Source organism: Ylistrum balloti, unplaced genomic scaffold, assembly GCF_031769215.1.
Source record: "Ylistrum balloti isolate Yb309-2 unplaced genomic scaffold, AGI_CSIRO_Ybal_v1 Utg370104, whole genome shotgun sequence".
NCBI classification, from domain to species: domain Eukaryota; kingdom Metazoa; phylum Mollusca; class Bivalvia; order Pectinida; family Pectinidae; genus Ylistrum; species Ylistrum balloti.
Window position 1 is genome coordinate 807,682 of NW_026782129.1, and position 24,282 is coordinate 831,963.

The 24,282-nt window shown below is 33.4% G+C and overlaps 3 protein-coding genes across 3 annotated transcripts; all 3 read left to right on the plus strand.

The window, feature by feature from the left end:
• Window positions 1–125: 125 nt before the first annotated feature.
• LOC132550067 (solute carrier family 49 member 4-like) lies at window positions 126–1,973 on the plus strand. Its single transcript, XM_060214077.1, has 3 exons — window positions 126–204; window positions 841–1,026; window positions 1,777–1,973. The coding sequence occupies exons 1-3, from the start codon at window positions 126–128 to the stop codon at window positions 1,971–1,973; spliced, it is 462 nt and encodes a 153-aa protein (XP_060070060.1).
• Window positions 1,974–8,860: 6,887 nt separating this feature from the next.
• LOC132550064 (solute carrier family 49 member 4 homolog) lies at window positions 8,861–15,272 on the plus strand. Its single transcript, XM_060214074.1, has 8 exons — window positions 8,861–9,107; window positions 10,065–10,152; window positions 10,517–10,680; window positions 11,068–11,134; window positions 11,509–11,582; window positions 12,783–12,833; window positions 13,128–13,257; window positions 15,236–15,272. The coding sequence occupies exons 1-8, from the start codon at window positions 8,861–8,863 to the stop codon at window positions 15,270–15,272; spliced, it is 858 nt and encodes a 285-aa protein (XP_060070057.1).
• Window positions 15,273–15,654: 382 nt separating this feature from the next.
• On the plus strand, window positions 15,655–18,532 carry LOC132550070 (solute carrier family 49 member 4 homolog). Its single transcript, XM_060214079.1, has 3 exons — window positions 15,655–15,733; window positions 17,224–17,409; window positions 18,333–18,532. Exons 1-3 carry the CDS (start codon window positions 15,655–15,657, stop codon window positions 18,530–18,532), a joined length of 465 nt encoding a protein of 154 aa, XP_060070062.1.
• Window positions 18,533–24,282: the final 5,750 nt, after the last annotated feature.

Genomic DNA, 24,282 nt, shown 5'->3' on the forward strand with positions numbered 1-24,282 from the left:
CAGCTATCATTCGATCAATGTTACATTAGATTCATGGAAGCATTTATTTGTAATTCCTTACGTATGCTATATGTTATATCTCCAGGTTTTCTGATATCTGCGCTCGGAGATTGAAGACCATCTTGATGATAATGTTGATTATTGCCAGTCTTATGTTCCTGTGGGTTTCCTTGTTATGTAGTCAGTACATTGAATACAGTGAAGGTATGATTATAACCCCCATGTAGTATAAATCACAGTTGGTGTGCAAAACAAGTAGCAGATACTTGTGAAACGAGTTCAGTAATATGAAATTATTATTACTTAATATGATTTCAAGAGCATAAGTAACAAATAACGTATAGGGACAGGCGCTTGATATCATTCCGTTAAACATCTTTTAAATGATACTCATCGTCATTTAAATGAAGACTACTCATATCCCAATCAGCTTGAATTTTCTTTGATATAAAAAACATTTTGTTAAGTGTATCTACAAATAAGTTGTTCCTACAAGTTCTTATAGTTTTCGTTGATCACATACGCTTGAATGATCATTATTTTCTTTTTAAATTATTTCACTCGATACCAAACCTTTGGTCGTCCACATTTACAGGTATTTAGTTGGATATGGAACTGCAAGAGTAGAAAAAAACAAGGTCTCCAATGAAGGTTTTCCTCTAAATTTCACGAAACCACTAACTCTTGGCAATTACAAAGGTCGAAAACATTTGAAATCATCTCTTTCATAAAGCTTAGTTTTTATCACGATCAAAGCTATTTTTCTAACATTAATAAACTTTTCGTATTTTGCTATAGATAGGTAATATGTTATTTAAGTGAGTCCTATTTTTGTTTTAGAACAACTGTATGCATCGACAGTTATTGCCTGTGCCTTCCTCAACGGTTGTGTACCGTTACTATATGAACAGATGTGTGATGCCGCTTTTCCTATTCCAGAGGGTATCATTGTTGGAATATCTGGACTTATAACAATGCTAGGAGGCATATTTTACATACTGCCAATCTCCCTCGTCGAGTTTGAAGGCACGTGTATTTTAATTGACCAGGTTTGACTGACGCCTTTCAATGTATCCTTAAAACCAATCCCATATGAAATGGATGAAGTATGATACTTTATTGAAATATACGGTAATGCGCTCTATTTGCCCAATCTGTTATTAGATTCGTGGTTAGCGATTGTAATTAAAACCAAACAATAGGTCCAAATCCAGAAACATTTGCTAAGAGGAAACTGTGTACATGAAACTGATTATAAGTTAAACAAGTAACATATGTACATCAGTAACAAAAATTATAAACATAAGGTCATTGCCTTTCGCTCATTTAACACTATGAACGTGTACACACTGAACTCACATAGTTATGAAAAATGTTGCCAGATATTAGCAGAAATGCTTGAACAAGATATGATGTGTAGTACATGTTTCACATTTGCTGATTGGTTTTGAAAATTCAAAAATATTGGAATTTACATGTACCGAACTACAAAGATACACGTTTTGAGAGAGGCTATTGATATATATCGTCGAAAGGTTCAATGACCAGGTGATAGTAGTGTGAGTCTTCAGATTTAAGTAGACCCCCACTCCACCAAGAAAAAAAAATAAAATAATAATAAAAAAAAAAAACAAACAAACAAATAAAAAAAAAACAAAAAACAAAAAAACCAAAAAAACCAAAAAAAAAAAAAAAACCAAAACACTCAAAACTTTTCTTTTTGGTAATCTATTCAGAGGACAAATTATAAAAGATATTTACTTTTGCTGTTTTCAGATAACTCATGGTTGGAATGGTCAATACTAGTGATATGTGTGATTGGTTGTCTCGTAGTGCTGATCACCCCCCAGAGGAATGGACGGAGCGATCTCGATTTGTCCATTCATGTGACTAAGACCACTCACTATAAAAGATTCGGAGAAGATCAGAATAACTTCCTTGTTACAGAGAAAAAAGATACTGAAAATGCCTGATAAAAGCTAAAATTTTGTTCTCTGTTGATAAGTAGGACATTAGACATTTATATTGAAATAGACCCTACATCATTATGTGTTGAGCCGTAAAATATGTTATATTTCGAAGTAAGAATTAGTAATTTATGTAACTCATTTTTTCTCATGCTATGTTTTAAGACATTGTTGTAATTGGTTGCTATGATTGTTTTGTTAATGTTTTTGTTAAATTACTTTTTTTTTCATTATCATACGTGTATTTTCATAGTTTTTATTGCTATCTTTTTTAAATTGTTTGCGTCAATATGTTGAACTACATGCTATTTGTTTTACTTGTTATTTTGTAAACTTTCGTCAAAGTGTTTAAATACATGATGTGTTGTTGTCAGAGATCTTGTCTATGTTTTCATTGCATGATTCTAATTCCGACGAAGAAACTTTAGAACGAATTATTGGTTATTAATTAATGTTCTGTAATTTAGCATTTACTTCAACTCACCTGGACAATATGTAGCGACGCACGTTTAAATTAGTACTACTTTACAATTTTGATGCTTTGCCTGTTTTTCACAACCTCTACGTGTAATCTTGTCACACTTAACTTTACATGACAACTAAAAGATACACTGACCAGGAACCTGTTTGACAAACGTTTTCGTTCCGTCAGTCGAGAAGAATAACTGGTTTGTGGAAAAGAGGTAAGGAGGTATCGCTATATCAGAAACATACAACTGAAAAAAAAACGTTGGCATATTACCACGTTACGTTGATAAATTGATACTACTGCACTATAGTGCTATTGCTAGTTTGAAGTTGACCAAGCAATGACAGGAGGAAAGATATGTTCCACTAGGGCATTAACGCGCTCTAAACATTTGGATAGATATGTGTTATTCACAAACTAGTCATACGAAACCTGATGAATATTCCACACCAACTACAACAAACGTGAATTGCGTAAATATATGATAAACAGGTTTTCAGCGCCTTTTGTATTTCTTGTCTCTGATATCTTAATCAATTAAACCCGTTTACTTAAATCACATATGAGTCACCATGATCGTTTGTCTGCTTATTCAAATTCCGTTTCAAATTGTCATACTGCACTGTTAGCATGTAAACAAAGATGACCTTGGCTTTTGTGCCAATAAACTGAGCCTTTCAACAGATGACTGTTGACATTTTATTCTTTCATTCATTCATTTAACTTTCAATTTGTTTAGGACACTTCTCAAACCTACATACTTATACTGATTTATAGTGTTTAACAGTTCACTATTTATAAATGAATTTTGTTCGATTACGAAACTCACATCTGCAAATCACATGATAAAAGGAACCCTCCCCCCTTTACAAAACCTTGAATGGCCAATTAAATAAATAGAAATGATAAATATCGACAAACGAGATATACAAGGAATACATTAATAAACGTAATAAACAATCACTTCATCGACATTCAAATTCTGTCGCCTTAAGAGTTTTATATACCTGAGCTACGCAGGTCAGCTTAGTTAAAACATATAGTCATATGCAATATGTGTAAGAGTATACAAAAAGGAAAATAGGAAGAACATTGTCGGCAACATTTTCTCCCTCAATGTCCATTCAAAGACAGTCATTATAATAGATAAAGATAACATATTCTTCCCTTAGTGGTTGGAAGCATACACGCTCAAGCGGTGAAGCACTATCAACTATTTGACCCTGTCTCTTTGCTCTGATCTTCATTTCTGTATTTTTTTGTTTACAGTTCACTGTTCCTCTTTTGATATTTTGTTTCAATATATATATGGATATATGGAACAACACTAACCGTGACTTAAGCATGATATATACACCGGTATCTATACGCACGTGTGTAATTATAAATATAAATAAAAGGTTCAGTATTAACCTGTTTTGCCGCAACATGCCAGGATGAACACAATTTTTTTCCACTCTTTCATGTGACTTCAGTGAAAATCTTTATATTTCTGAAAGATGTCTTCATATAAGATTGACCAAGAATCAAGATACTATGCCTGCAACGAGTGCTTTCAAATGAATGACACTGATACCCTTTCACAGAGTAACGTCAGCTATCTTTTTAAACATCAAATTATTTCTCTGTAAATAAGAGACAAAGATAAAAGATATTTATTTACGATTGTAGCATGCTTGGTTAAAGAGCTGAAAAGCTTGCGCAAATGAATTACATTAACCACTTTCACTCATAGTATAATCTTTAAACAACTAAATCATTTAAAATCCAAGTGTCTTGCTATTATAATGAGATGGCAAAATGAAGGTTTTTCAAATGTTGTTCAAACTTTATTTGTCATTTGTGGTAAACATTTTTTCATACAAGTTGGTCTACTATTGACATGTTTGTTCAGCAGCGTGTTTGAATGGATTAAAGTAAAAGTTCTTGCAAGCTTGTATGGCCAGATGCTAAAAGTATGTATGAGTTGTACCTTTTTTGATATAGCACACCTGTGCCTTCATGTAAAGTAAAACACGTTTATAACGAACACGCTTATAACGAATTAACGGTTATAAAGTAGTCTTTTTCATTCCCCGTCAATCGCCCTATCATTTATATGTTATAACCAACATATGTAACGATTTTCACATAGCGAATTAATGTCTATAAAGTAGCAGCTTTTGGGTCTGCTCAGGTGAATATCAGTGCTAATTAATAACCATATAACGTAGCGGCCTCGGCCAGTCGTGACACCTGAGTGAAGTAAGTCGTGTGTCCTGTATCGACACCCGTGTCCAGGTAAGTTTCAATTACGTACATGTAAGATTGACGAATAAAGTGAGTTGTTATTATACGTACCAGCGTTCTATTGTTTTTTGAGTTTTGAGTTACTGAACTGATTTTTTTTATTCAAGTTTTTCTCCATAATCACATACAACTATACAATCTCACCTCACAATGATCCAAATTTGTGTACACACATACTTTGTAATAGTGTTAAAAATTGGAACCAAATACCAAATTATTTGTGAAGTAGACAATAGAGAAAAGGCTAAAAAGGATATTGCAGATAGCTTCGAAATTCCAGCAACAAAACTGAGCACAATTTTAATTGAATGCATTACATACCATTCAAAAGACCCTTAACAAGATCTCAGACAGTAACAAAAAACAAACTGTTATTTGTGATTTTTTCAAGTAACTATTCGAGTTTTTCCGAAGAAATGTGAATTGTTGTTTATGTGGACATAGTATACATGTAATGAAATATAATAATGAAATAAGACTCCTTTATTTTTATTGCATGTACAATTCCTATAACGAATTATGCGTGACTGTTTGCCAAAGTTCGTTATATGTGTCCCTAGAGGTTCGTTATAAACGTGTTGTAGTTTGACAAGGTAAGGGTCGGACAGAACCAACGGAAATAACCGATTACTTAAAAGAATGGCAAAGTTGTAGGAACAAAAGAGAAGAAGACAATTGAATCATTTTAGTGAAGCGGTAGCCTACAGGAATAATTATTTGTTTGTTTTGTTTATTTGTTTTTGGTGTTTTGCTTTTATAGTAAACTTTCTCTTATAATTCTTACTCTGTTAAAAACATTCCCGTTACAAGAACATATGATTTTCCTACCCTACTATCATACTCCATTCTTTGCTGAAAGAACACATTCGTTCTGTCTGTTGTAATATATCGAAAATATAATCAAAACATGTCACAACGACTTGAAAAGTGGTTTACTATCAATTTCAGATATATTGATGACGTCTTGTCTTTAATAGGAAGGAATGTATTGACCACACCTGTCGTATATATCCACTAGAACTTGAAATCATCCGCTTATCGCGATCTTTTCCTACAAGGAACCAAAATGGACAGCTTTCCACCAAGCTGTATGAGAAGCGTGATGATTTCAATTTCCTTATTGTAATTTTTTCATGTCGGAATAACATTATCCCTACGCCTCCAACCTATGGTATTTACATGTCACTGTTCATTCTGTATTCAAGGGCCTGTCCCCATTATCACGATTATCACGGTCGTCATAGTAATCGCATTAAGAAATATTATATTTCTTTGAGCGATATGAAGTTGGACGTGCTTGATGCGCGTTAGTTTGTCTGTTGGTTCTGTTGTATACCTTGTTCCAATTTAAGAACGTTGAATTACTAACTTGGATTGATCGAGGTTTATAGGGCAGGTTTCATCGAAGAAAACGCTTACTTTTCGGAACTCCTGGTTTCATTCTCCTTGTACTTTTTTCGGGAGTCTCCATGTCTTTCTTTTGTTCATGTTTTGCCCCGGTTTTGTTGAATTTGAGTTTGGATTGTGGTTGTGTTGACATGTTGGTTTTTTCTTGTTTTTCTTAAACGATAAGTAAGAATTTATGTTTATGATATGGGGAGCACAGAAGACACAAAACTGAATTGCACCTTTTTTTATACAAGTTTATATTTAGGTACAGCAGAGCCAAAAAAGGAATAAAATTTCATCACACAACTGTTTCGTCCCTCTAGAACTCATCAATGATGCTTATGGTCTAAATTATGAAGCCTTAAAGATATGACTTACAATAATCCCAAAATGATAAAAAAATGTCAATATCTAGATTGGGATTAATAGATTTATATTATGGAATTAATATTTTTCCTCTTGTTTTAACGAAACCACGACGATAATGATTGGATGATTATTCTAAGCACCCTCGATCATTTTGTATCAAGAAATATAACGTGACAACTAATATTAAAAAAAAAGCATCCGAACTGAAGGTTAAACTATACATGCAATCACTTGTAAGATGTCATTTGACGCAATGTCACGTGGCTAGATGCGGGAGATATCATGGTACTAGAACGAACGTGCCATACAATATGTATAGGGGCACGATTCTCATCATTACATGAAGGATAGGCCACAAATCTTGACGAATCAAAACATATTCGGTATAAACCAGTTTCGTCTGGACCTTGGTAAATGCAAAGCGGGTTGTAGGCACAACCTATATTTAGGGTTAAACCCCGTGACTTTGAAAGTCATTAAAACTACATGGATGTATTTGTTCAAATAAGAGCTGTGATTGGAAAACATTTGCGTTGGCTGTAAAATTTTATTCGAGCAGTATGTCTATATAAGTAATGCTTGTCAAGACTGCAAATGCTACTGTTTTATTCACGTGTTTGTACAAACGCGAATATAGAAAAGACTATCGTTTTGATAAATATACACACAAGTACATGACATGGAACTATTTAAACATCGTATTAGGGGTTTTGGCTGAAAGCAAATATTTCAGTCAATATGTGTTGTCCTCTAATTTGTAAAAAAAAAAACCACTTAATAAAATAAAATCCAAATTTCTATTTTCAGTGTGCCTTAAGACCCAATATGTATCTGTATATCATATCTCACACTGGCATGTATTTTATGCTACAGCGCAGTTGATGTGCGCTTCAAAACCAGAAACTTATTGAACTTTATCTACACCTTTCATGCAATCACACTTGATAACATATTTCAGAACGTCTAAGAAAAGCAAGGTGTTTCTTTTGAAAACGCTTAAGCGTGATAGACCACTTCTCAGGAACAGATTATGTACATTACGTTGGTTCTTGTTCTCATCCTTATTGTTTTAAGCAATCGAAAAAAATCAATTGCCCTGCGGGCTTGCATATCAATCATTTGTTCACCTCGATGAAACAACTTAACACTTACAAATGCACCATTATAAAAATGATTGGGTGGTTTTAAGGCTATTAAAAGAGAGGAAACCATCCTCTGATATTCATTAAGTAAAATAGATGGGCAAGGCATTTCTATAATTTCCAGGAACCAATATTTATATATAATATTCAGGATATTTTCCGACCAGTTTCAGACAAAACACTTAATAACGTAGACTTACTTGTTAATACATCTCAAAAAGAAATTATTGGCCAGAATACGACGAAAACCTTAATAAAATGCACGTACTTAATATTTTTCACTTCAACGATATCAGCAAATGGGTTAAATTTGAGATGACATGATACTTGTACTTTTGCTTTACAATTTTATTATCTTTAATATTGTTTCTCCAATATGGAACTTAACTAACAACGTTTAGGAGATTTTAACATGAAAAGTCTTCTTTTTTCAGTATAATTAATATCTTAACATTGCCTTAATTATCGAATCCATACTCCATATATGATGAATCTATTTATGCACTTGTAAAAAGAAGTTTTAAGTAATCCCAAAACAGAGAATTGTATCTCTAGAGAGCTACCACATCACGCAGTATCAAGGTCACATGTTCAGATGTCTGATTACAGATAAAACAACCTCATATACATAATCTCTCATTGTTATTGTTGAGGTATATGGCTATCCTGTTTTTGCGTAACCAGTTATAACTGCTCTTCTCCTGTTCCAGCAAAGACTTGGGCTAATAATAACTAACACTATTCTGTAGAGAAGTCTTAGTATAAATAGATCCACGAAAAATCAGTTGAGTAGTTTTTAAGTAACTTGTCATTCAAATAACCACGTTTGTACCTGAGGGATAAATCAGAGTAAGTATTTCGACAAGGTACATGTTTATCATTGTAAAGACCATTGATGTCATGCAAATAGAATACTGCCAGGTTGATTTGACAACGTTACTGTTAACATATTTACTTATTTTAAAACGATAGAACAAACGTCAGTTGTCAACGATGTCCTTTAGGCTTGTCGATTAAAGCATAAGTCATTTACATGTCTTACGCCTTAATATCGAATAATTCATTCTTGCATTAGTTACAATAGAATACTTCAATTTGATTGTCTCAATCTTATCCTCCCTTTAATTGATTTGAAATTTCACATTTCACCCCGACCGATGATTCATAGTTACAACAATGTAACAATAACATGGTAAATAACCGAAAGTAATCTACGTTTTTCAGAATTCATAGCAATGGATGAGGTGAAGCCATTACTGCTCCTGAAACCAAAGGCGTACGCCCGCCGTTGGTGGGTTCTTATGTACGTCAGCCTGGTGATGGTATTCATCGTACTCAGTTGGAATACATGGGGCCCTATCAGTCAGTCAGTAGAGTATGGTTTTGGCTGGGACAATTCCATTATAGCAGATATCCTCACGGTTGGACGAATAGGGGCTTTTTGTAGTATCATTCCATTAAGTTACCTGGCAGATATGAAAGGTAAGTGGAACTTGTAGTAATACTGATTAATTCATCACAATTTTCTCATTTTTTTCAGTCAAAACATGGAGAGTTGCTTTCTACGATAGTTCTTTTTGGCATTAATGTTTAGGTCATCCTGACCCATTGTGTTTCGTCCATCGTCGTGCGCTGTTCGCCATGCGTAAACTTTTCATTAAAATGATTTCTTTTAATAACCAAAAGGGCAAGGGTGCTGATATTGCGCTAATAAATGATATTGATCCACTTTCAAGGTCAAAGGGACTAAATGTTTTTTAAAAGTTTTTTAAACGATTTCTTTTCAATGACCAGTAGTCCCAGTGTGCTGAACATGTAGAATTCTGAGATGAAGTTCTACCAAGGTTTTTCTTATTGTCGACCCTAACCCACAAGAGATATGCACATATTAAAAACAAATATGTTTTCATTTATAAATTCCGGTTGACCTGTATGTTTGAAATCTACATCTATCTTATATCATTATGTTTACTTACTACCTGATTTCACCAACTTCGTACAATGCTTAGCATAAGTTGGATATAAGATCTGCTCACTACTGGAATAATCATGATACATGAAATTAATTATTTGGTGTGATAATATGTCTGTGTAACGTTTCCTCATTATTGAAAGTCTCCCACGTACGCAATTATCTTTCTTGTTTAACTTTTGACGTGGAATTTTATTCGCTTGACCTAAAATTCCAAATTATATATACCAGTGATGGGTCTTAAGTGGACAGCGTCATCACATTGTCTTGCATTTACACAAAGAAATATCTTGCGATGTCAATGAAACAAAGGGCAAATATTTCACACTAAAATATTTCATCATCGCAAAAAAAGCAGTTAGAAACATCATGAATTAAGAACGAATTCCTAATAAGGAACGAAATCGAAATTTTGTTAATTTCTAGGAAGATTCTATGACAGCTACCGTTCTTTTTGTTTCCTAAAGGGATCCGTTATGCTATGATTACAAGCACGACTATGGTACTCGCTGGATATGGATTTCGTTGCGCCATAAATCAATCAACTTCAACGTGGTTTGTATATTTTTTTCTTATTTAAATCTGACATGATGATGTTACTTAACTGAATTGTCATTGCTTTGTTAAAATATTGAATCTAAAGTTGTGATGTGAATTACGAGCTCACCGAAACATATTGGTACTCGACATGTGATCGATGTGATTCTACAAACCGTGTCATTTTGTTAGTATATTGTCAATTAACAGCATTTTGTCCGAGTGAGCTATGTTGATAAATGTTCTGCATCCATTCATAAGCGACAATTACCACTATTAATGTTACAGCTAATTTTGTATCCACTAATTACTATGATGTGTTATAAATTGATATATCAGTCCTATAGTTAAGTCTTCTTTCCTGATATATTTCTCTGTATAGGCCAGCATTGTTAGGGCAGATATTTGTCGGTAGTGGGATGGGGATTGCATACAGTGGTCCAGTCGCCATGTCAGCAGCGTGGTTTCCACCAAAAGAACGTGCCACGGCCACATCTATTACCGTTATGTGTACATATTTTGGATATGGGATGGCCTACATTATCCGTACGTATTTAATTCCCTGTCTCATCTGACTTTGTCGAGGGAGCTCTTTTGAGACCACTTCTCTTAACATATATTTATAACGTATATGTTATAAACTAAAATGTCTTAAACTTAATTCTATAACTTTAGATAGCTACTTATAATTGGGAAATAGTTTAAACATATCTTATTCAATATGACATTGTGGAATGGGCAAGTATCATGATATATCTTCTGATCACTGCATATTAAAAACACATTTAATGAATTGAGCATGTGATAACAGCAATGTTATCTATCATTAGTACAAAATAAGTGCTTATGGCTTCTCCTGAAGCCACAACTATGTTTGAACCGTAGACGTTTCGATATTTTTCTGAAAACTGATATCGTGCATTTTCTTCATAGATCCACTACTTGTATCAACACCCGTATTTGGTGAGGATGTCTCCTCTTACTGGAATACTAACCAAACGTAAGTCTTTCATATAAACTTCTTGTCACTTCTTGTGCTAAAGCAGACAGAATGTTTGAATCGAAATTTATTACAGAAAACTCATAATGTCCTCTATTAACATTTCCCAAAGCAATAAATTATTTCATGTCTAAAATACCCCGAAACAGCTATCGTGAAAATAATGAACTATTTGAAAATCTCGGGAATTCCTGTTTGGTGCTGGTATATACGTAATGAATGGTTGTAATATAATATGTCAAAATGTATCAATTGCATTTACTTTTTGATAGGAATTTTCTTTTGGGTGCAACTATTTACAGGCTATAAAAAAGATACATTTACAAAGTTATCCAGATTAATGAATGAACGTCTCATGTACATTTAAATTGCAGGGAGCGCATTAACTATACCGATCACAATCTTAGTACCGCTGCCACCCTGACCAATGGTAGCTCTGGTAAAATTGGTATGTATTCGTATGCTATATTTTACCATTTAAATAATAGAAATAAGAAAGCTGTACGAGCAGTAAATTTGAAGAAACAACCCATCAGAATTAGACTTCCTCTTCGACATATCAAAATCTATCGATTGTTATCAGTATGTGACTTTGTATTATCGATTTTTATCAGTATGTGACTTTGTATTTGTAACATTGATATCTTTCGTCTTTCAAAATTTAACTTTAAGTAGACAAGTTTCATGAATCTCATATGAAGTGGAAACAAATGTAGCGTGATGTTTATAAATTATTCATAAATACTTTCTCAAATTCCATGACACAAAGAAGTTATGATGTTACAATGGAAACGATGGGAACTTTTAGTCAATTACAGCTAGGTTAAATGACACGTATGTCATGGCAAAAAATATGTAACTGATGATTAACGTGGTAGTGATATGATGAACCAAGATCTCCGTAGAATACTGCGTGGTACAGCCCGTTCAAATAAGTACCAATTTGTTGTTAATTATTAAATGCTTATAACACGACGTCAAAGATTATTCTACAAATGCCGTTGGTTTTTCGTTTTAATTTCAAACAGTTCAGACATACTTTCATAGTTTAACAATTGATCATAACATTGCTATATCAAGCTATATCTATAAACTAGATTGTTGTTTACAATTCATTCAAAGAATTTGTTCGGACATGTAACAAAATGCAGAATAGTGTAAAAGTAGAATTCACAAAGTTAGATATACAATTAAAATACTTTTTCAATGTGACATGACCAGGCATACAGTACATGTGGAAATGTAAGGGGCTCGAATTCCTTGTAAATGCGTTTCCATAGCACAGAAATGTTTCCAGTGTAAACATTGGTATTATCTGCCAGCTAACATTCTGCAGTGGAGAGTAATTGTTTTAATTTGGATGTTTTCCATTGCACGCAATATATGATTATCGACCATATATCACTGATTGTTACGTCTGATGATACATATTAAACCTGAAGGACTATATAGATGATAACTTTACACTGGTATACAATGGCTATTAACCTTGTCTGCCTCTTTACATAACTAATCAGATAAACAAATTATTGTTTAACTATGCTTTATAAAGCGTCATTCATTTCTGGTGATTTTTCTGAAACAGAATATGATTTCATAACAATATTTCTGATTGAATCACTCAATAAAGCTAGCCTCGTTTTTTCAGTACTGAACAAAGACAAGATTCAAGAAGAAACAATGACAATGACGTACATAGGTAAACAATGATTACACTAATATCTGTTAAACGCATGTGATTGTCTGTAATAATATCATTAAAAGGTTTGCAGCTGTTGATATTACTTTTTGGCGTTAAGTAAGTGTGAGGGTTTATGTCTGTACATGGCACGGATGCACTTTCAACAGCTGTGCCAATACTGACTCGTTTTGTCTGATTAATTAATGTGAAAAATACCTTTATTAACAAAATGGTGCATTCTAAATGCATACTTTTTATTTTATTTTCAACAACATTTCAATAGTGTTAGAATTTGTTGTATTACTGTTTCAGAGACGGTGATTGCAGCAGTTCTCGTGGTAGTTGGAGTAACTCTGCTTCCGAACGTTCCACCCTCACCTCCTTCCTATAGTGCAAACGCAGTTAAGATGGGATATACCAGAGTATTTTTACACGTCAAAAGGTAGAATAGAAGAAAGGATTGCTATTTTCTGCATCATATCAAATTGAAAAGTCATCTCAAAGGGGTTGAAAGTCTGTCGAAAATTTAAGTACGTCATTGCACTCCTATAAGTAAATCATACATAGATATCTCTATATTTATCTCCAAGATGCAAGAAATGCGACTATAATGTATTGTTAATGTCATACAGAACATTTAAGTGTGACTGTTTTTTTTTTATTTCGTCGCCTATTGATGGAATAACCTTTATGTATTAGGTTTGTTATACTTAATTTCGAACTGATATATTTTATTGTTTAGTTAGATAACATCAGATTATAAATGAATGCAATTGGTGAGCTTTTTTAGTAGTGATAACATATAGATGTGTACTTATGTATTTCTTTGAAAGTTAGAAATTTTCTGATTAAACATAAATGTTTCGATTAGATACACACCTGAATCAACGAACGAATTTGAATCTAGGCTATTTCTGAGCATGTATCTATTAAATGGAATATGACAACTAACAATAACAATACACATGCAAACCAACGGCAAGTTTTTACAGTTTTATTTCTTATGAAAGGAAAGCCGGCATTAATTCTCAATAAAAAAAAAAAACCCCAAAAAACAAAAAAACACAAACAGCAACATCCAGTCCCGTAACTCTGCTAACATTAGCAATTAGATTTATATCCAACGAATCGAAAACATAAAATAGAAATGAAATAACGTGATGCACTACACAACATCTCACTGGCGATTTGTTTTGATTACATTATAAAACGAATGAATTCAGACCTCGGCTGGGCGTCCAGAAACGGTACAAAGTGACATACATTAGAAAGACCTTGTAATTAATACATTTTTGATATGTTTAAATGTAAATGTACATGGTAGTAATAAAAATACACATTTATTTTGGGAACCATTGGATTATGTAGCTGTTCCTTTATTGTAGAAATGACATTATATTCAAAGACAACAGTAGAAATTGTTCCTGATTGTATTTCATCAGTTTGCTGTAGATATGTTTTGTGATTATTTTAAACACAAACAAGATTGAGAACTTTCTGTGAGCATTTTTTTTTATCAAAGCGATATCTCTCTGGTAAACCGACGAACGTATGAAGTCGGCTTTAAAGATGACGTAAACATTAATAAATCATTGATTTTTGATAGCCAGGATACCGAGGTTGTTTTATCAATACCTCTAAAGAATGATTCATAAATAACATCATTGACTATTATTATGAATGGATTCCTCTCGTCATGCCTAACATTCCATCCTCGCTATATTTTCTCAAACACTCGAAAATGTGATTAAAAGTTCACAAATACATTGTCGTTGTTACATCATATGTATTCCAAATAAGATATCAATGCGAAACTCAAATAGAAATCACGGGCAAATGTTGGGTCATCTGCATTTAAAAAATGAATATCGTACTATTTTCATTTGTTTTGACTGTTTACCATTTATGTTTTATTTCTAATAAGGAATGGTTTCCTGTGTTTGCTAATACTTTTTACTGGTGCCGTGGTCGGGATGTATTCCACATGGATTGCCATATTTGAAATAGCGTTTGGCCATCTCGGTGTCTCCCAGGTAACAAGCCTCGATATACACAAGTATGATATTCATAATCATTTTAGAGCAACCTTATGGTCTAACAGTACCTTACTGCCATGGTGATAACTGTTTGTTTTAAGTATTTCCTAATCCTGTGATCTAATTAAATAGTAGTCATAGAATGAACCAATAACACTGGTAACATGGGCTATATGTCTACCATCCAATGTTTCATAAGAGTACGATCGGTACAGTGTTCATTTTCTCTCATTTCGATAGCCCTAACTTTTAATAAAAGAGAATGTACTACATCCCCGGATATCGGAAAATACATGATATTTAAATTAGGTTAAAATGGTGTATCATTCTAAAGCCATCAGGGAGTATAATTGCCTTTCACTTCGAATGTTGTATTCAATACAGAAAGAAGCTGGATGGCTTGGATTTTCTAGTCTCATAGCAAGCAGTGTTATAGGATTTATATGTGCAAGGTAAGATTGCTCTTTAATATATTCGGGTAGTTGTTTTGATTTTTGTTATTATTTCATTTGTTATTATTGTATTGATAAATAAGCATTTATCAGATATGAAGTTACCTTATTAGCATTATTTTGTATTTCTATAGTTTGAATTGAGTTACCCATGTTTGATTGTATGCACTAATATGCATACTCATTATTTCACTTCGGGAACTATAAATTGTCAATTGCACCGTTTATCTAATTCCATTTTGATTACCCATGCGAACTCTTGAAAATGTGTATTATATGGAATAAAAATAACCTTTGGATGCAATATTTAGGTTTTCAGACATGTGCGCTCGAAAGTCGAAGACGATCCTAATGTTTATGTTAGTAATTGCCACTGTTATGTACCTTTGGTTGTCGCTGCTGTGTAGTCAGTACATCGCCTTTAGCAGAGGTAGGTGATACTGGGAATACATATCGTCAACTCGTTACATATGCCCTACCTCACCCCTATACATCACATATAACACTTGGCCATAGGTAAGGGACAATCAATTTCAGTTTGAAAATTTTGATGAAAACTAATTTTTCCTTTTGTTAAAATAAGCCTTCTCGTACTCAGTGCAGTGTCTCGTTTTGGTTTGGTGCCGTTTGCCACAAAGCGATACAACAAATTTAGTGATAACCGGGATTAAACTCGGGTACCCTTTACTCCAAAAAATACAAGTTTGTTTTGCCATCAAAAGTAGCATTTGCACATAAAGTACTGGTAAATCATACACGTGATCAAATTGTGTTTAGAAATGGTACGTTGAAAATTGACAAAGGATGAAAGTTGGCAGACTTCTGAAATGGTTTATTATGGTATGACGTACAGGCAAGTTACTCCACCTCGAAAGACTACAACTAGAGAAAATATAGATAGGCAAGATGAGCCCCATTCTCCCATGCGTAAGCTTGTGTTTACCGACCAGTAAAACGCCTTCTGCTGACTAGAGGGCACAAACAAGCAAATACTGCAACTGACACGTGATCACCAGCGTGCAATATTAGGTCTTGGTTTAGAGCGCCATGGTCTGATGAAAGCCGCTTTTTACATAGTACACAGACAGCAGGTTCTTGTTTTGTAATACGACATACCATCAGAATCACATTATGGGATGCTTTTCTCTGAACAGTAAGCTTCTCTTGTATGTCCTTATCATGTCGAAAATGAAATGGGCAGAATACCGTGATAAGACCCTTCGAAATTTAGCTGCATTGATTGAGTAGTAACAGAGGTTTCCTCCGAATAAGCTTCGGCGTCTGGTCAATAGTATGAGATTACGGACACAAGAACTGTACCAAAGGCATGGTGGCTATTCCCGTTATCGTCATTTTTATATCAACTAGAACTCGTTGATAAATTAATCTTCTTGGTTCAGTAACATATTGATGTGATTCGATGATGTATCTTGAATAAGAGACAGGTACAGTCATTTTCCCTATAGGCCTGACTTTTGAGAATAAATTGTATATAGACGATGTGAACATTCCTATGTATCCTGTTGAGAAAATAAAGTTCAATATTTTTCCTGAATACATAAAAAAAAAAAAAAAAAAAAAAAAAAAAAAAAAAAAAAAAAAAACAAACAAACAAAATTAAGCCCAAACTAAAATACAGATTGTCTTTAACATATGGCCAATGTTTTAGATAAATGTCATTTATCATATACGCATGTACATATACTAAATTTACTTACATTTACTAAATAAATAGACATAAATTGCATGGACATTGTAAGTGACACGAGTAACAATACAGAAATTGTTAATATTTATCATAGAAGTTGGTTATAGGCAATGATAAATACTGCTTAATTTTCCATATTTGAAAAGAGATGATTTAAAACCATGTAGGGAAAATACAAGAATGTACAGAACATTCTGATTTTCTGTTTTTAGAACAGCTGTACGTATCGACGATCCTTGCCTGTGCCTTCCTCAACGGTTGTGTACCGTTACTTTACGAACAAATATGTAACGCTGCTTTTCCAATCCCAGAGGGTATCATTGTTGGAATATCTGCCATTGTGACAACGTTGGCTGGCATTCTGTATACATTACCGTTGTCTCTCTTCGTGTTTGAAGGTAATTTAATATACAATTGCATCCATGTATCAATATATCATGGCACACATTACATTTTAACATAGTTTTACGCACTGAACACGAGAGGATTACATCCCTTGTAAATTTATTGAGTTGTAAATGACACTTTAAATAATAAGAATCACAAACTATCATACAGCTGTTCCGTCCTTCCAGGACGCGTCAGTGATGTTAAGGGCCCAAAAACTGAAACCTACGAAGCGATAATTTCAGTAGAATATGTATATGCTGAACTGTGTTTCTATTGTAATGAACTAAAACATTGGATGCAGGTTTCGTCACACCCACTAACTGCAATCTCGAAGATTTGATACACAAACAAATGAATTACACTTTTCAATACCAGTTTAGAGTTCGAAATGAAGTAAATTTCATTATATAGATGTTTTGTCCTTCAAGGACTCGTCAGTAAAATAATCTGTTAATATGTTAATACAACAAATCAGTGAGAGCGGGCAAGCTTTCACACTTACAAATGTATCCGTATTGCGCTGTAATTGAACATACTATCCACAGATTGATCTTTGATGTGCTTCCAATAGCTTGTTCTATTAAAATGAAAGCAGATTTTCAGTATTAGTTCAATCGCTGCGTATAATGTATTAGTTAATCTATTTTTCAAAAATTGAAACGGATTAAACTTCACAGCCGGAGGACAGTCTGTTGAGAAAATGATTTCCAATAAAATGTTAGTTACAATAAGCAGTACTTTGAAATTTAATGCATTGTTATTGAAAAAAGACTCATCCGTATTTGTTATAGTAATATATTAATTTACATTTAGATGGTAAATTGCCACTTAACTGTAAGAAAGTGATTTCGTTACTATGTATATCAGGATATATTGTTATGGGATGTTTATTAGATATTCAAATAACGTTCAACATGTATATATATTTCAGGTAACACGTGGTTAGAATGGTCATTACTCGTGGCGTGTGTGCTTGGTTGTATTGTCATATTGGTCACTCCCCAGAGAAACGGGCGAGAAGATATGGATTTGTCTATTCGCGTGACTAAACCTGTGCCTTATGAAAGATTCGGAAAGGAGCACAAAGTCTTGTTTGTGGAGTCTGAAACGAAAGTTCCAGAGAACGCTTGATACATCAATATGTGTTATATTCTGCTAGAAATGACGAAAAATAGCATTTTGTGACTGATTGTCTAGATAAATATGATAAATGTCGTCTGTATACATGTACGAAATGTAAATTGATAACCGTTTGTTTCAACATGATTAATTGTTATTTGTTTTATTTTATTTAATTGTTGGTCTTTTGCCGCCTGTAATAAATGTTTTTTGTAACATTTGTTTTTGTTTGTTTGCTATTTACAATGGTTTACATTTAGATATACTTTAATGACGTTCGCAGATGTCTCCTGCACCATAACAAGTATGAAACTCTTTCTTGCAAACTTGACGCATAGAAGGATGTAATATGAATTAATATATAAAGAGTATTATCATATATGGAGTAGTAAAATATACAGAATATATATATATGTAGATATGATGATCGTGGTTAATTGGTTCCAGTATTGTCAAATGTAGAAAAAAAACAAGTGAAAATCTCAACAAAGAAAGATATTTGTGTGTACAAAAGACATCACTGGAATCATTGACGTCTATACATTTATAGCGAACACAGCGAGCGCTTTATGGTATTGTGTGTGATAATTCAAAACCACCAGGCTTAAGCTACCCATACTATTAACTTTAAACAATGTATTTTAACAGGCAAAATATCTTCAAGCTTTCATGTGGGAATGAAAACTTACTAAAAATCTTAAATGATTAAAATACATTTAACTAACGTATATGTTAATGGTTTGAAACTCACATGACCAAAATTTCGTTAAAAAATTACAATTTATACCATTCAAGATAAGTACGTTTGTTCTCCGGTATACCTGATTTCCGATATAAGCTTCGGGAAATACATCGTCTCTTATACGGATGCAGCCGAAAGGTCCGGATTTGACGTGAAATATGTCCCGTGTCCTTATTGCATCAAAATTACAACATTTTGATGTACTTACAATAAGTGTTTGAATGTGAGGCACAATAATCGGAAAACCATATATATATGTTTTATCTTCTTCGTTTTCAGAAAATGGCAGTTCATGTAATATTAGTAACTTTCTCTTTGCAATTTATTTGAAAATACAATATTTATACTGATTTACAATTTATTTTTACTGAATGACAGTTTATAGTAGAATTATCTCAATATTACTATATCTCAGATCGTGAACCAAGGTTAGTCAACATTGCGTAAAAACTGGAAGTTCTAAGGTACTTTATGATTTGTTAAACAGAAAGGGATTTCTCAATAGTAAAGAGAAAAGAAAACGGTGGGGAGAACACTCGATTTTAATAATAAAAACTGGTTTAACATATAAGCACTGCCTTTACAAATCTGGCTAAAACTATATTTGTATTCAAACCTGTTTTAACTACTATCTCATTTCTTTTTAAAGCAAAACTAAAGATAATCCACTCTGTAACTCTTAAAGGGAAAAATTGTACATTTATTTTGAAGTTTTTATTTATTTTTAGAGTCTAGATGTATTTTAGAAGGCTTCATTCATACATTTTTTTCTTTAAAGAAACATCTGCCTTTGGTAGTAACATTGAAAACAAAAACCAAGATTCCAATATGTCGCTTTCTTTGTTCATTTATTTAACAGGTTTAGCGTCCGCTTTTACGGCCTTTCGGCATTTCAGCTTTTCAGCAGAAGAGACAATGTTGTCAGTCCGGTTATTCTTCTTATAAAACAGTGTCTATACACAACTTACACAAGTTACTAAATATCAATTCATTAAAAACTAGACATGTCGACCACATTAGTGAAAGACACAACACTGCTACAGGCGATACGCATATATATATATATATATATATATATATATATATATATATATATATACACTCTATCTGCCTACAATCATCTAATTGAATCTCCTTCCTGTAGTAGCAATACAATTCACTACACTAAGGGCCTTTAAGGCACATATCCCTTATGTCCTTGAGGCCCTTACCCACTAAACACCGCAAGGTTTTACCTTTTTTTATTCCTCCATTTTGTTTTATTTGTACCTCAACATAAATAACGTCTTTCCACTCTCTTAGAAGAAAAAATGCCAACAGAATTTGGACAAATCAATAAAGTATAATGAATCCAATAACATAATGAATAGATATTATATATAAGCGGCAAAATATAGAATAAAATACAGCATGATTTATATATTTGTAAATTCATTACGTTAGTTTTCAGAGTCTGACATGGCCACACACACACACACACACACACACACACACACACACACACACACACACACACACACACACACACACACACACAAACTCTCTCACTCTCACTCTCTCTCTCTCTCTCTCTCTCTCTCTCTCTCTCTCTCTCTCTCTCTCTCTCTCATGTGTAAAAAAAAAAAAAAAAATAATGATAAAAAAAAAACCCCGCTGCAGTGCAGACATGAATCAGGCTGTTAAAATGTGTATCTTGTTGATCAACTTGCGCTCGCTTTTAGGTAGTGCCAATTTCATATTATGTGCTTTGCAGATGTCAAACTTCAAGAAGCTTTTGCAGCAATGTGAAATGTGTTTCTTTTTCTTTGAAGCAATTTCACAGGCGGTGAAATTATCATCGTTTAACGTACCTTTTAAAAATAATTCGTTTTATAACAACATGAATATCTATTACACGAATACCACATAAATCGTGAAAACTAGAATGCTTTGTATTATTCTGAATATTTTACTGTCAAAATCTTATTGACAAAATACAAAGAAAAGAAAAGAAAGGGGCCACAATCATTACCTATGAAAGCCTTCTTCTTAAAATAACAAACAGTTATGCAGACACATCAATCAAATGGTCGGTAGCTTATGGAATGATATTATATGAATAACATGGAGACTGGAATCTAGAGCACAGTTTTACATAAATTTTAACAAAATGCCACCATCAGTTATCATCAACGGATGATTAAGTTTTATAATTATGTCAAAATTAAGTGCAACATTTCCCTTAAATGGAGGCAGGCACAGACTCAACCAGTCAGTACACTAACAATCCTGTGGCTGGTCCATACAGTTAATAAGCATACCCAATCTTGAAACAGTATTTAAAGATTGAGTGAATGGAAAATCTGAATTAACATATTAACAGGTTTACACGTTGTCATCATGTGTTATCAAATTTTTGAGTATTTCGATGTAGATAATCATTTAGACTAGAAAGGGAGATAAAGAGGGACTGTCTGTGAATAGTAAATAGAGGATAATGGAGGCAAAAGTGTGTACATTCATCTACAGGCTGACTTACAGCAATTACAGCCTATCAGCAAAGTGGGAACGGAATAAACTAAGTTTAAATTACTAGCAGAGATTCTTAGTTGACATAACTATTAAAATCAACCTGGTGTTTTTCGAAGAGTTCTTGTTAGAGGTACACCAAAGGTTTTATTTTGTCGTAGAGGATAATGATTAGTATCATCATTATTGATAAAAGGTTGAATTCAATTAGTAACATTAGGAGGACATCTGAAGTCTCAGATCTTAAAAAAAGTTGATGTTTTGATGCAAGTATTTTCGTTGAACTATTGGAATTAGGACAGACCCATTATATAGTATGAATGTATGACTCGTGCCCCTTTGTAACGAGCATTATAACGTGTGAAAATTATGTCTCCCGATTACATATGTTTACTGCGCATGATGTAAATCGCTGATCATTTTTAACGTGTTATTTGCGGGTTGTTCTAAAATTATTTTCTTTCACTCTGTACCAGCTTCGATAAGCACCTGAGGAAAGATGTCGAATTTCCAGAATTTCACGCCTGCTACAATTGCATCTTAGATGTTAGATGGATTATACCTTCTTTTTCCTCCTTGACATACCTCCATTTTCACATATCACTAATCAAAATTCAACATAACCAGCAGTTGTGGTCTAAATATAAGCACCATATACCAGCAAGATAATGAAAAGTTTGAGGTAAAACCTACACCACGTTTATCACCAGGGCGCTATGGGACTTTTAATCAAAACGTCTTTGATATAAGTTCCGTAATCATTAAATCAGTGAATGAAAGCTGCAAGCAGGGAAAGTCAAATGGCCTGTACTGATCTCTTGTATAAATTGTTAAAATCTGAATGGGTAATATCGCTTGTGACAAGAATTGAAGTTTTGATGTTAGCATTGAGCTACGCCCAACGGCATTTGACAAGCTAAGCTACACAAAGAAGTGTTGAAAATCATTCTTGTGTGAAATTGTACACCGGCATGTTTAAAGCAACACCAGTGTTCTGGTCAAATCAGGCAAACAACAAATAGTTGAACTTAAATTCAAAACTAATATGAATGTGTGACAATATGACCCCAAGTTAAACCGATACGATTAACAATGTATCAACAACGAATGCGACATAAATGGAATTAAAAGTAGTCTAATATGTTATATATACAGTGTTTGAGGAATGTTTTTCATATTTCAATACATGAAATGGCCAACAGGACAGTAAAGATCATATTGTTACTTGTTATGTCGCTTCGATATCTTCCATTTGATACTAGTGAAGCTCTAACCAGGTTGTTGGTTTGCTTTTGTTTTTAAAGGAATCTGGCTGTAAATAGGACGTAATTCAACATTACAAAAACAATCTTTCCAGTCGATAACAAGATCAAAATGCCGATGTGATCATTATGGCCACCATAAAACTACTACATAATCTGTATCATTACGCATCTCTGGAATCCCGTATTTTGGGTTTGTATGTCAGTTGCCGACATCTTTGGCAAAAATGAAGATCTTGGGAATTTGGAATCACCAGAGGCATATAAACCCTTCAGGTTTTGAAATATTGGGTTATTTTCCAGATATGGAACATTCACAATAGCGAAATTGAAATCGTCACGTTTATCAGCTGGATGGAAAGCTGTCCGTGTTCGTTTCATTGTAGGAAAAAGAGTCTGCCGTTTGCTTAATTTCCAATACCATTGGGTATATACCATCGACATTGTAAATAGGTCAATATGTCATCAGACGTCATCAATATATCTTAAAATGAAGAAGAAGGATTTGCAGGCTCTTTGTGATTTGATAGGCATTTGGATATATTCATATTAGTATGAAATTAAAAACTAGTAAGTAAAAGAAAGTGGGATAATTTTTCTCTTAGATATACATATAGTCGTATGGGAGATACTGCGAACCAGATAATCAATCATATTAGGAATTTTTTCTGTGTATATTTTCTCTTTGATTTGAACATAATTTTAACGAAATACACTTCAGTTTAATTTGAAAGCATGGCTATTGATCACCGTTCATCATTCGTTGAAAGTGAATGTTTATAACACAATTGTTTCGTCCTTTTGAGACTCAACAGTAATACTATGGGCCTATGCACATTTAGTTAGACATATGTAGATAATACACAGATAAACTAATGCATTTACAATGGCATTGCGATATAGACACCAAGACGGAGAATGTGACAAATTGACATTCGAAATTAAAAAACCTGGAGTATTGTGAGAACGGTTGCTTTGTACTTGATGTTTTGAGTTGAGCGACCCGGCTAGGTAATCTAATATTTATACTGTCATGCACAAGTACACAGACTTAAAAGGACATCAACAATGTGTATTTGAAAGTCGAAATGTGTTTTTCATATCGTAGGTCTTCTACTTGATGTTAGAGCGAGGGTATGTAAGAGTGCGGGAGTGTGACGGAGACATTCATTCACTTAGACTAGGTTCATATATTGAGTTGATATGAGGAACGAGTTCAAAAACTCTACCGTATATCACCACGTGTACGC

Excerpts from the sequence above, each read along its gene's own strand:
- LOC132550067 (XM_060214077.1), top strand. The coding sequence starts at position 126 with ATGATAATGTTGATTATTGCCAGTCTTATGTTCCTGTGGGTTTCCTTG. Across the intron at positions 205-840 it reads GTACATTGAATACAGTGAAG|AACAACTGTATGCATCGACA; the intron begins GTATGATTATAA and ends TTTTTGTTTTAG. Across the intron at positions 1,027-1,776 it reads CTCCCTCGTCGAGTTTGAAG|ATAACTCATGGTTGGAATGG; the intron begins GCACGTGTATTT and ends TGCTGTTTTCAG.
- LOC132550064 (XM_060214074.1), top strand. The coding sequence starts at position 8,861 with ATGGATGAGGTGAAGCCATTACTGCTCCTGAAACCAAAGGCGTACGCC. Across the intron at positions 11,583-12,782 it reads TGGTAGCTCTGGTAAAATTG|TACTGAACAAAGACAAGATT; the intron begins GTATGTATTCGT and ends TCGTTTTTTCAG. Across the intron at positions 12,834-13,127 it reads AATGACAATGACGTACATAG|AGACGGTGATTGCAGCAGTT; the intron begins GTAAACAATGAT and ends TTACTGTTTCAG.
- LOC132550070 (XM_060214079.1), top strand. The coding sequence starts at position 15,655 with ATGTTTATGTTAGTAATTGCCACTGTTATGTACCTTTGGTTGTCGCTG. Across the intron at positions 15,734-17,223 it reads GTACATCGCCTTTAGCAGAG|AACAGCTGTACGTATCGACG; the intron begins GTAGGTGATACT and ends TTCTGTTTTTAG. Across the intron at positions 17,410-18,332 it reads GTCTCTCTTCGTGTTTGAAG|GTAACACGTGGTTAGAATGG; the intron begins GTAATTTAATAT and ends TATATATTTCAG.